The following is a 13,819-nucleotide window of genomic DNA, read 5'->3' as shown; positions in this document are numbered from 1 at the left end:
AGGGCGATAATGGCTATCACAAGGGGGCATAATTTTAAGGTGATTGGAGGAGGGTATAAGGGGGATGTCAGGGGTAAGCTTTTTATACAGAGAGTGGTGGGTGCGTGGAACGCACTGCCAGCAGAGGTTGTGGGGGAAGATACATTAGGGACATATAAGAGACTCTTAGATAGACACATGAATGATAGAGAAATGGGGGGCTATGTGGGAGGGAAGGGTTAGATAGATCTTAGAGCAGGATAAAATGTTGGCACAACATTGTGGGCTGAAGTGCCTGTAATATGCTGCAATATTCTATGTTCTAAGTTCATCTCAAGGCCAAATAAAACACAACAGCTCTGAATGGGGACAGGGATGGAATCGAAGGCCATGGAAAGGAGGTTGTGTCGGTAACTGAATGACTTTAATCCTTCCAATATTTTAGCTGGAAGCTTGTTTTGCTTATTGTGTAATTTGCTCACAGGTAAATAAGTCTAATGCTGGAAATATTCGGTATCTATGGAGAGGATAACAGAGTTGACCTTTCACCTGCTGCTTTAAGGGTGCTCTGCCAGGTCCACTAACACGAAACCTTCGATTTGTACCTTCACTGACTAACATAAGATATAATGAGGCCATTATCCATTTATTCACCTGAGGAAGCTCTCTGCCTCTCTAACAATACACTTACAACCACCTTGTTATTTTGCAAAGTAACTGAAATTGTTCCTAAAACGTGCAATGGCTAGTCTAATGTAACCCAATACAGATAAGTCAAGAGCCTAGGAAGCCTGATCAGTTTCATTTGATACAAACTTTAGTCAAGGCAGATGAAATTCATTGCAGAAAAGTATGAGGTGATAAATTTTGGTGGGTTAATGAGGAAATACGATACATTCTAAATAGTGCAATTTTAAAGGGGCTGGAAGAAGAAGTAACCTGAGAAAGTTTATACACAAATCTTTGCAGGTGACAGGACAAGTTAAGAAAGCAGTTAATAAAGTATTCTGGGTTTCTCAAAAGTCAGGAGGTGGTACAAGTTCAGCCCCTTCTGATGCATGTTTCCCAGTCCTGGGCATCACACATTAGGGATGATATGGAGGCAATTCAGAACAGATTTATTGGAATGGTTCTAGGGATGGAGAATTAAGATGAATTAAGATTGTCTTCTTTGGAGCAGCAGAGGCTGAGGGGAGACCTGATAGTGGTTTATAAGATTATGAGAGGCATAGATAGACAGCTGGTATCTTTTTCCCAGGGTCAAAATGTCTCATAGTAGAGGACATGCGTTTAAGGTGAGAGAGGGAAAGTTCAAAGGAGATGTGCAGGGCACATTTGTTACACAGAGAGTCATGGGTGCCTGAAATGGGCTGCCAGGAGTGGTAGTGGAGGCAGATACGATAGAGGCGTTCAAGGGGCTCTTAGATAAGCACATGAATGTGAAGAGAATGGAGGGACGTGGACCATGTGTAGGTAGAAGGGACTAGTTTAGTTGGCTTTTAATTACAAGTTTAATTAGTTTGGCACAACATGGTGGGCTGAAGGGCCTGTTCCTGTGCTGTACTGTTCTATGCTCTATGACAGTTATGGGCTGGAGATGGGTTGTTCCCTCTTTGGCATGAAAGACTAAAATGAGGTTTGAAAGAGTTTAAAATCACGAAAGATTTAGTTAGAACAAAGACAAGATGCTACCAGTGGCTGAAGGATCAAATAATCAGAGACTGCACATCTGAGGAGATACAAGTAAAAAAACTCTTAAGCCATACATGATTTAAATTTATAATACACTGCTTGATACATATTTAATAGCAGCTTTCTAAAGGGAATTGGATCAACACATGGAGAAAAAATAAGCTGGGAAATGGAGAATGCAGAGAGCAGTGGGATAAACTGGACTGCTCTTTGCATCTTTTGATGAGACTATAACCAATGCAGACAATTTAAATCCTTACTCATATCGCCTCCTGCAATAAACTTAGTGGAACTCTGGAGACTGGTCAGAAAGATTTTTGTAAATAAAAGGAGCATTACAAATGTTACGTTTACAGCAGGGACTTCTAGTTACACCAGAAAGGTTATTTCTCAGTAGTTTACATAATATAGAACAGAGACAAGCTATGCAATAAAATAAATATCTCCTGAGGTTGTCTTTTAATAATCACCAAAACATCTACTGGAAAGCAAATAATTTTTCAGTTCTTCTATGATGCATATCACGTGCTAATCACTATGTATGCCACCATTTGTGCACTCTATGCACTTGCACACAACTCCTAATCCAAAAAAAAGTCTCATGTTTAAGATGCCACATTAGTGACAGCACGAAATTTGATGCGAATGTGAATTGACCAGAAGTGGGACATCCAAAGCTGGAGAAGTTGAGACAGGAAGCCAGGCAAACAAGTGACAGTGTAATTGATAGAGGAGGGAACGGTAAGCAGTGTATCCTGGAACGGTAAAGTTCCTTCTACCAATGACTCCCTCTCAGGTCATTTTCCATCACACTTTGAAATTCTTGCCTGTGAACATAATTTCTCCTTTTGAAATACTCCCATCAAACACAACACAATGAAAAATAATCATTTGACATAACTGCAAATCAAATTGACCTTTCGGTATTTTGATCAAGAGATGTAGAGATCATTTTCAGTTGATCAGAGAAATTATCAAGATCATTCTATGTATGGAATTAAGATAATTTTTAAAAGATGCCAAGCAAAACATCCAAACATTCCTCAGTACTTTACCTTTGATACTATTAGTATAATTATCAGAGAAAACAACTTTAAGTTTCAAGACTAGAATGTTGCATTAACAGAAAAGCATTTGCCAATGACTGCATTGCAGCTTCACATTGTGGTCTCATTTCCAGAAACATATTTCTTCTCTTGAGTATCATATTGCTAATCCTCTGATGGTCCAGGTGAAATTAAGAATCCGTGTTCAAGTCCTGCCACTCTGTGGTACAACATATTCATACAATGAATCTCCATGCTTAATTTTACGTCCCATTCTCCTTCAGCTACCGATTCCTGTATTCTAACATCACAAACATTGGCAGTCCTCCAAGGACGCAAATAATACTCCTGCATGTGCCAAGATAATGCGACTGTGCAGTTGAAGCAACAGGACTGAATTAGATCTTGTCCTCACCCAAACTTCAGAATGTTTGTCACTCCATTAGACTCAATGAATGTTCTTCAGATTCAGGGATGATTTAATTTTTCAGCTCTGTCCAGTGTTGCTGAGGTTAACTGCAACACAGCTATTGGTGTTCCAACAGAGGGCAGATTTTTTATGCAAAGTATAAATTTCTTTTAAACGTATCAATATTTGTGCAAACCTAAGCCATGGAAGTCACATCAAACAGCAGTAACATTTATTTTTGATACCCAGTTATCAGCACAAAGCAATTCTGCCAGGCAACCTCTTTGTTCTTTTATCCACCTCTCTTTTAGTTAAGCAAGCTGGAATCTAATTAATTTGGGTTACTGAGTTTATTTTATTTTATTCAGGTGGCTCAGCCAAGTTACGCCACAGCAGCGTCATATGGTGTGAAGTGCTAGGAGCCACCTTCATACCTTCAAGGGACAGTTGTCAGTGTGTGGCATTCTCTGGACCAATCCACAACGGCAAAGTGTGCTGCCATTAGAACCCATCAAAACATGTTGGCTGCACTTTGGCAGACACCTGTCCAAGAACAGTTCCGGAGCAACCCTCTGTTGAGACAAATCAAAGATAGGTAGGCACTCCAACAGCTTATCATCAAGGTAGCAGTTCACAGGTCGGTTTAATATTCTTTAAGTGAGATGTGCATGACACTGGTAAGCCCAGCATTTATTGCAGACACAAGAGACTGCAGATGCTGGAATCTGGAGGAACTCAGCGGGTCGAGCAGCATCTGTGGGATAAAAGGGACTGTCGACGTTTCTGGTCAAAACCCTGCATCAGTCCACCCACTGAGTCCTCCAGCATTTATTGTGTCCATTCTCAATTGTCCTTAAGGAGGTAGTGGTGAGCCAGCTTCTAGAACCACAGGCAGTCCTCTTGCAGAAAATACTTCTATTTCCAGGGCCGGATGGTGTGATCTGGAGGAAAACCCATAGGTGGTGGCATCTTTTGCCCTGCCAGTTCTAGTGACAGATCATTAGGTCCGGGATGTCCCAGAGGAGACCCAACAAGTAACTATAATGCATCTTGTAGATGATGAACACTGCAGCCATCCTGTTGGTGGTAGAGGGACCAAATTTTTAGGGTGCTGGATGGCTGCCAATCAAGTGTGATGTTCTGCTGTAGAGGAATGCAACAGTGCAATTAAATGCATAAGGTACCTGGTTAGGCTTTTTTTTCCTGGAAATTGTCATTGCCTGACCCTTGACTGGTACAGATGTTACTTGCCACTTATGAAAGTGCACGTGTATGTTGGCACAAGAGATTCCGCAGATGCTGGAGTCTGGAGAAACACACACAAGATGCTGGAGGAACTCAGCAGGTCAGGCAGCATCTGTGGAGGGAAATGAACAGTCAATGCTTCGGGATCGAGCATAGATGCTGCCCGGCCTGCTGAGTTCCTCCTGCGTCTTGTGTGGTATTGGTATTGGTATTGGTTTACTATTGTCACTTGTAGCGAGGTATAGTGAAAAGCTTGTTTTAGAAACCAATCATACAGATCAATTCATTACACAGTGCAGTTACATTGAGTTAGTACAGAGTGCATTGATGTAGTACAGGTAAAAACAATAACAGTACAGAGTGAAGTGTCACAGCTACAGAGAAAGTGCAGTGCAATAAGGTGCAAGGTCACAACAAGGTAGATCGTGAAGTCATAGTCCATCTCATCGTATAAGGGAACCATTCAATAGTCTTATCACAGTGGGGTAGAAGCTGTCCTGAAGTCTGGTGGTACGTGCCCTCAGGCTCCTGTATCTTCTACCTGATGGAAGAGGAGAGAAGAGAGAATGTCCTGGGTGGGTGGGGTCTTTGATTATGCTGGCTGCTACACCAAGACAACGAGAGGTAAAGACAGAGTCCAAGGAGGGGAGGCTGGTGTCTGTGATGCGCTGGGCTGTGTCCACAACTCTCTGCAGCTTCTTGCGGTCTTGGGCAGAGCAGTTGCCATACCAAGCCGTGATACATCCAGCTAGGATGCTTTCTATGGTGCATCTGTAAAAGTTGGTGAGAGTCAAAGGGGACAAACCAAATTTCTTTAGCCTCCTGAGGAAGTAGAGGCGCTGGTGAGCTTTCTTGGCTGTGGCATCTACGCGATTTGACCAGGACAGGCTGTTGGTGATGTTCACTCCCAGGAACTTGAAGCTCTCAACCCTCTGGATCTCAGCACCATTGATGTACACAGGTGCGTGTACACTGCCCCCTTTCCTGAAGTCAATGACCAGCTCTTTAGTTTTGTTGACATTGAGGGAAAAGTTGTTGTCATGACACCATTCCACTAAGCTCTCTATCTCCTTCCTGTACTCTGACTCATCGCTGTTTGAGATACAGCCTACAACGGTTGTATCATCTGTAAACTTGTAGATGGAGTTAGAGCAGAATCTGGCCGCACAATCGTGAGTGTATAGGGAGTAGAGGGCTGAGGACGCAGCCTTGTGGGGCACCAGTGTTGAGAATAATCGTGCCGGAGGTATTGCTGCCTATCCTCACTGATTGCGGTCTGTTTGTTAGAAAATCAAGGATCCAGTTACAGAGGGAGGTGTTGAGTCCTAGGTCTCGGAGTTTGGTGACAAGCTTGCTTGGAATTATTGTATTGAAGGCAGAGCTGTAGTCAATAAACAACAGTCTAATGTATGTGTCTTTACTGTCCAGATGCTCCAGAGCTGAGTGTAGGGCCAGGGAGATGGCATCCACTGTAGAGCTGTTTTGCCGATAGACGAATTGCAGTGGGTCCAGGTTGCCTGGTAGGCTGGAGCTGCTGCGTGCCATGACCAACCTCTCAAAGCACTTCATGATGGCAGATGTCAGAGCCACTGGTCAGTAGTCATTGAGCATGTTACATGTGTGTTGTTACGCAAATGTTGCCTGGGTTTTGCTGCATGCAGGCACAGACTGCCTCACTTCCTCAGGTAGCTGAACAGAACTGAAGGTTCTACAAACGTCAGCAGCTCTTGATTTTAAGACGAAAGGAAGATCATTGGTGAGGGAGCTGAAGATGCTTAGGCCTGAGGAAATCCCAGAATCATACAGAGACACAGATGGTTGCCCTTCAATAACCACAACAATCTTCATTTGTGCAGGGCATGACACCTATGCCTTGATGCCTACTGACTTCAGTTTAACAGGCCACCTTGATGCCGCATTTAATAAACTGTTGTCTTGATGCCAAGGACAGTATCTCAGCACACATCTTGAATTCAGCTTTTAAGTCCTTATTAGTCCTGTAATGTAGCCTGGAGCCAAATGGTCCTGCTGAAACCTACAATGAGCAGCAGTGAGCAGGTTACTGTTGAGTAGGTGCAATGTAATAGCACTGACAATAGTTTTCATCATTCCTAGCTTTGGTAATACGATGATCTTAGAATAATACCCAGCACAATGAATGGGAGGATTCTGCAGAAAAAATATCTGTGGATAGAGGATCAAGGTATTTCAGAGAACCTGCCCAAATGTTATCCTAAGCAACAGCTGATTTTAAGCACTCAAATTCTTACCAACCTCTACCATGGTGAATTCCATTTGGAAGCTGAGTTGAACTGAATGACTGAATCCGCTGCTTTTATTATTTATCAGTCACTCCAGATCCTTCACCAATGAGGTGCTTTGAAGAGCTGCTGATAACTAATTGGACTGGAGGGACTGAAGACTAAAATTGATTCAGAGGGTGGGAGGAGAACCAAGACATGTCATTCCAGAACTTTTGCCATGACCTCACAAAATGGACCTTGATTGTTTTATGCCATTGATCTCACGGCACAGCAGATGGTGACTCTATCTCGTGATCAAACACATGCTAGTCTTTATCTCAGCTTAGAACAGCAGCATACTCTAATGGCATGAAAGATTGGTGTATCCATGAGATATGGATGTTGTAGCAACCTTGAATGGTAGGCAACAAAAATCATCTCAAAGATGCATCAATGGAATAAACCAGGAAGGAAATGCTATGACACACCATTCCAGAGCTTTCCAATAAACTGAAAGGATTGCCGGACATTCTCTCTTCTCCCCCCCTCCCATCAGGCAGAAGATACAAAAGCCTAAAAGCACATACCACCAGGCTCAAGAACAGTTTCTATCCTGCTGTTATAAGACTCTTGAACGGTCCCCTAGTACGATAAGATGGACTCTTGACCTCACAGTCTACCTCATTATGGCCTTGCACCTTATTGTCTATCTGCACTGCACTTTCTCTGTAACTATAACACTTAATTCTGCATTCTGTTATTGTTTTTCCATGTACTACCTCAATGCACTGATGTAACGAAATTATCTGTATGGGCAGTATGCAAGACAAGTTTTTCACTGTACCTCGGTACATGTGACAATAATAAACCAATTTACCAATTTAAAAAATGTTGCATACAAAACCAAACGTATCCTGTAATCTCTGCTCACTGCCTCCTTTAATTGTTCACAAGCAAATTAGGAAAACAGGCACAGACCAAGTTTCGTTCTGTACCAAATGCATTGTAAATCAAAAGTTAGAAGAGGATATCTTTTTTCATACCAGTCATCTGTCAATCTGCCACATTATGGTCTGTGGCTGCCAGCATGCATACTGCAAAGGAATTCTACATTTGGGAAAAAAGGGGCTTTCATTCCAACAATGATATTTGATATAAATTGCACAGATGAAGAGACAATTTGAACTTTCACACACCATTAAACTGCTTGAACATACTTTTGAATCGGTATCACAATGCTTTGTTCCCTGCAGCATGTAAACAGAAGGAATGATCTCGCCTTATCAATGACGTGTTAGGAAATGTATGGCCTCCTGTCATCACTGAATCAAAGTTAGTCTTTCCTACAACAACCCCTCTCTCATTCACTTCAACAGTAAAAGCAGAATCCCTTTAGTTCAATATTTAATCTTTTCATTTCATTACTTTAATTACAAGTAAAAGCATTTACTACACAGAAATCCAAAACATAATACTGCTAAGGAAAATACTAAGCCGCAGTTTAGACTGATGCAATTTCTAATGTCTTTTATGTTATGTTCAATTTCTCCACAGTACAGCAGAAGATTATCCCTTATGGTGCGATTCCCCTCTTAACACTGTTTATTTGGTATTACGTGGCTAATATCTTGTCTGGCCATTGATCATCTTTCTAATTGACGCAGACAACTCAAAAATGTAAGCAGATTGGGGAAAGTATAGCTATGAATATAAAAATTCACTTAAAGGAATATACTAGAATCTGAATTTACAGCACCTTTCTCATTGTGGAATTTTTCTACTTATTTTAAGTGGTGACTTTCCTTAGTGTTTCCTTGTGAACACCAAGTGCCCTCATACATCCTACACCAGGGCCCATTCTTCATGTCCATTCCCCGATAGCAAATGTCACATGTCACTTGGTATCCTTGATCTGATCTGATTCACTGGGCATCTACACACATCGGATCATGAGTGTAAATAGTCATAGAGAAGAATCCTGATTTGTTTCTCTGCTGTTCAAGGTACTGAGGGCAAATATAATCTCTCCACTGCTGTTCCAGCCAACCACCAGAAGACAAATTAAGGGTTCCTCCAGCTTTGTACAGCTCACAACCAAACTGAGCAGCATGTTATCAAATGAGTCATCAGGGGAACTCATTTTTTTCTTCTCTCATTTAACATTTCAGCACACAGCCATAGAAATAACACAGAAGTTGTTAGCTCCCACAAAGTGCGATTTAAATGGTTGCCACAAGAGGACACAGGTTTAAGGTACTGGGGAGTAGGTACAGAGGAGACGTCAGGGATAAGTTTTTTTACTCAGACTGGTGAGTGCGTGGAATGGGCTGCCGGCAATGGTGGTGGAGGTGGAAACGATAGGGTCTTTTGAAGGACTTTTGGATAGGTACATGGAGCTGAGAAAAATAGAGGGCTATGGGTAAGCCCAGTAATTTCTAGGGTAGGGACATGTTCGGCACAGCTTTGTGGGCCGAAGGGCCTGTATTGTGCTGTAGGTTTTCTGTTTCTAAATAAAGTCAAATCCTTTTTCTAACCAACTGGGCCATTGACAAAGTTGCATAAACAATAAGACCCAACTGTGGAACCTGAGCCTGGGATATTCCTTTAAGGCTTTCCATTGGAAATATATAACATGGTTTACATACACCAAAAAATTCATTTTTTGAATCTACCCATACTGATCTCAGAGATACACTCCAATTATGGATACCATTATATAAGGAAAATATTCCTGAGGTCAGTATAGATTTGTTTCATCGTCCACCAAACATATTAAACATATACCTTGCACTTGAGCTTAAAGATTATAAGTTTAAATATATTCAAACAGCAGATGGACTCAATTTACACCAGCATAAGCTTGTGTTGCTAGTTTCAGAAAATAGACATTAAGTAATTGATTACAGTTGATATAAAATGGACTTTGAACAAAAGCAGAGAAATTATCAGGGGCCCAAGTCTTGGAATTATAAGCTTGCTGTGTGCTCTCCAGGAGCAGAATCATACTGGGTGATGAACCTTTTGAGTTCCTCAATGCAACGTTCTTCTATCTCACGCAAGTTTTCTCTTAGTGCAAATTGTATTGTGCTTTCCAACGATGGGTCTTTGTCAATGAGCATTTGAACAACCATGCCAAAAGTTTCACAGTCTTGCCTATAAACCTGAAAGTAAAACAATAAATTATTAGCAAAATTGATTTATTAGTTTAGTGTGACATAATTTAGTAAGTTTTAGAACTACATTTACAATAAAAATGGGTATGACATGTAATTTTATACAGCACTTTTTAATTAAAGTACTCTATATTTTGCAGAGTAAATGTTTATTTCGAAGAAGCCAGAAGCATACAAATGCTCCTTTAAGGTTGCAATGCCTTTTAAAATTCAAGCACTTGTTAAAGATGCACCTTGGAAAGAGAAAACAGAGTTAACATTTCAGTTTGATGACCATTCATCAGTCTGATCAGCTGCCTGTGCTCACTCCCTACACATTTCCTGCAGCTGGGACAGCTAATATTTGGCATTAAGGACTGGCTACTGCAACTGTCACATGAAGCTTGTAGCTGTCAAAGGCCTTTTTAACTGCTCTTAAATGTCTCTAATAATAAGGGACACATAAAAAAACTGTTCAAAAGGATCTAACTATTTAAATACACTAAAAATAAATTTACCAGAAAATAACTTTAATTACTAGATATTAATTGAAAACATCTTTTTAATCAAGGTCGGTGATTCTATTCAAATGAAGTGCACTCAGTTCCTCAACTCAGTACACGTGATTTATTGAGTTTGTCTATGGAGTGGTAAATCAGATATCGATATCTGACCGCCAGCTCTTCAATGGCTCTCATTTAAATGTGCAGACATGGAAGTCAGAAATGAGCAGACCTGTGAAGAAAACATTGCCACGGTCTCTAAGGAATGCTAGCCAGAGGTAAATATGGTTCTGCCTTACAGAAAAATAAGGAGACCCTGTAAATGCATTATCAGCACTGTGTAGTATTAAAAATGCATTCCAGGCATACCAAAATTGTTGCTTCAGACCGTAGAAATAGCATAGTCCAAGGACTGCCTATAAACATTATAAATGAACAGTTTGCAACTCATTTTTTAAAAATAATTTTCAGGATCTTTAAGCACTGCCAAGGCCAGCATTTATTGCCCATTCCTGATTGCCTTGAGAAGATTGGTTGAGTTGCCTTCTTGAAGCACTCCAGCACTTCTGGTGAATGTCCTCTCCCAGTGCTATTGGAGAGGGAAATCACAGGATGTAGACCCAGAGATAATGAAGAATTGGCAATGTACTTCCAAGTCAGGGTGATGAGTAACCTGGAGGGAAACCTGCATATGGCTTCTGTCCTTGTTCTTCTTGGTGGTAGAGGTCATGGGTTTGAGAGGTGCTGCTGGAGTAGTGTGGGCAAGTAATTGCATTGCATTTAGTAGATGTTGCCCGCTGCAACTACTGTGTGCCGGTAGTGGAGGGAATGAATGTTTGGGGTATGATGGGGTGCCAATGAAGCAGACTGCTTTGACCGGAATGGTGTCAAGCTGCTTTGTTGTTGGCAGTCGGCATTCACCCAGGCAAATAAGGAGCATTCCATCATACTCCTGATCTATGCTTGTAGATGGGGGAAAAGGCCTTTGGGTGTCAGGGAGGTGAGTCACTTGCCACAGGATACCCAGCATCCAATCTGCTTTTGTACTATGGCATTTATGTTGCTGGTCTGGTTGAAATTCTGGTCAGTGGTGACCCCATAGATATCGATGGTGGTGGAATTAAACAATGGTAATGTCACTGGATGTCAAGGGTAAGTGGTCAGACTTGTTGGAGATGGTCATGGCCTGGTACTTCTGTGGTGTGAATGTTAGTTGCCATTTATCAGACCACACTCGTCATTGTCTAGCTCTTGCTGTATACAGGCATGGGCTGCTTCATTTGCTGAGGAGCATCGAATGGAATTGAACATTGCGCATTCTTCTGCAAACATCGTCACTTCTGACATTTGATGGAAGTAATGTTATTAGTGAAGCAGTTGGAGGTGGTCAGGTCCAGGACATTGCCCTGAGGAACTCCTGCAGTGTGATAACCTGGGGCTGTGATGGTTTACCTCCAACAACCACCTTCCTTTATACAAGGATGACTCCAACTACTGATGTGTTTTTCCTTTGATCCCCCACTGATCTCAGTTTTACTGGTCTGCTTTAGAACATAGATCAGTACAACGCAGGAACAGGCCCTTCAGCTCACCATGTCTGTGCAGACCATGATGCTAATTCAAACTAATCCCAGCTGCCTGCACGTGGTCTAGACCCGTCCACTGCCTGCCTGTTCATGTGCCTGTCTTAAGTGTCTCTTAAATGTTGCTATCATACCTGCTTCCACCACCACCCCTGGCAAAGTGTTCCAGGCACCTACTACTGTGTAAAAAAAATTTGCCCCGTAAATCTCCCTTCAACTTTCTCCCTCTTACCTTAAAGTTACGTCATCTAGTATTTGACATTTCCACCTATGGACAAAGACTCTATCTACCCTATCTGACCTCACAATCTACCTTGTTGTGACCTTGCACCTTATTGTCTACCTGCACTGCACTTTCTCTGTAGATGTGACACTTTACTCTGTACTATTATTGTTTTTACCTGTACTACCTCAATGCACTCTGTACTAACTCAATGTAACTGCACTGTGTAATGAATTGACCTGTACGATCGGTATGCAAGACAAGTTTTTCACTGTACCTTGGTACAAGTGACAATAATAAACCAATACCAATACTAATACCAATATCTATGCCTCTCATAATTTTATATACTTCTATTAGGTCTCCCCTCAGCCTCCAGCACTTCAGAGCAAACAATCCAAGTTTGTTATCCTTATAGCTAATACTCTCTAATCCTTCTAAACCTCTTCTGTACCCTCTCCAAAGCCTCCACACCATTCTTGTAATGTAGCAACCAGAAATGCACACAATTCTCCAAATATGGCCTACCCAAAGTTTTATACAGCTGCAACATGACTTCCCAACTTTTATACTCAATGCCCTGACTGATAAAGGCAAGCTTGTCATATGCCTTCTTTACCACCCTATCCACCTGTGTTGCCACTTTCAGGGAGCTATGGACTTGCACCCCAAGATCTCTCTGTACATCAAGGGTCCTGCCATTTACTGTATATTTTCCTCTTACATTTGATCTCCCAAAGTGCAACACCTCAGACTTGTCTGGATTAAACTCCATCTGCCACTTCTCTGCCCATATTTCTAGCTGGTCAACATCTTGTTGAATTTGACAATCTTCCTCACTATCCACAACTTTAATGCTACACACAGTTAAATATTGTCTTGATATCAAGGACAGTCACTCTCAGTTCACCTCTGGAATTTAAATCTTTGGTCCACCTTTGGACCAAGGCTATGATGAAGTTTGGGGGGATGAGTGGTCCTGGTATAACCCTAACCAGGCACTGGTCAGCCAGTTACTTGTATGAAAGTGCTGTTTGATAGCACTGTTGACAACAGCTTCCATCACATTGCTGATGATTAAGATATCTTTATTAGTCACAAGTACATCGAAACACACAGCAAAATGCATCTTTTGCGTAGAGTGTTCTGGGGGCACCCGCAAGTGTCGCCGCGCTTCTGGCGCCAACATAGCATGCCCACAACTTCCTAACCTGTACGTCTTTGGAAAGTGGGAGGAAACCAGAGCACCTGGAGGAAACCCATGCAGACACGGGGAGGACATACAAACTCCTTACAGATAGTGGCTGGAATTGAACCCGGGTCGCTGGCGCTGTATTGCGTTACGCTAACCACTACACTAAGAGTAGATGGACTGGCTGGTAATTCGCCAGATTGGATTTGTCCTGTGTTTTACAAACAGCAATTTTTCACATTGTCAGGTAGATGTCAGTGGTGTTACAGTACTGGAATAAATTGGCTAGAGTACAGCTAGCTCTGGAGAGCAGATCTTCAGTACTAGAGCTGGAATACTGTCTGGTCTCTTAGCCTCTGCTGTATCGATTGCTCTCAGCCGTTTCTTGATATCACTCAGTGAATCAAATTAGCTTCTGTGATGATGAGGATCTCAGGAGTAAGCCAATATAGGTTATCCACTTGCCACTTCTGGCTATACTAGATAATGAATGCCTCATCCTTTTCCTTTGCATACATCTGGTGAGCCCTGTCAGCATTGATGTTCTTGGAA

The 13,819-nt window shown here is 41.8% G+C and overlaps 1 protein-coding gene across 4 annotated transcripts in view; it reads right to left on the bottom strand.

The window, feature by feature from the left end:
* Positions 1 to 8,005: 8,005 nt before the first annotated feature.
* Positions 8,006 to 13,819, bottom strand: part of pphln1 (periphilin 1) — a 125,557-nt gene continuing 119,743 nt past the window's right edge. For all 4 annotated transcript variants that reach the window (XM_052030497.1, XM_052030495.1, XM_052030498.1 and 1 more), the window contains one exon: positions 8,006 to 9,775. In XM_052030497.1, coding sequence (XP_051886457.1) covers positions 9,581 to 9,775 — 195 coding nt within the window. In that variant the 3' untranslated portion in view covers positions 8,006 to 9,580. The remainder of the gene's footprint in view (positions 9,776 to 13,819) is intronic.

The sequence above is a fragment of the Pristis pectinata genome, chromosome 15 (assembly GCF_009764475.1).
Source record: "Pristis pectinata isolate sPriPec2 chromosome 15, sPriPec2.1.pri, whole genome shotgun sequence".
NCBI lineage: Eukaryota > Metazoa > Chordata > Chondrichthyes > Rhinopristiformes > Pristidae > Pristis > Pristis pectinata.
Note: the sequence above shows the minus strand (reverse complement) of the source record. Positions and strands in the feature narration are given on the sequence as shown.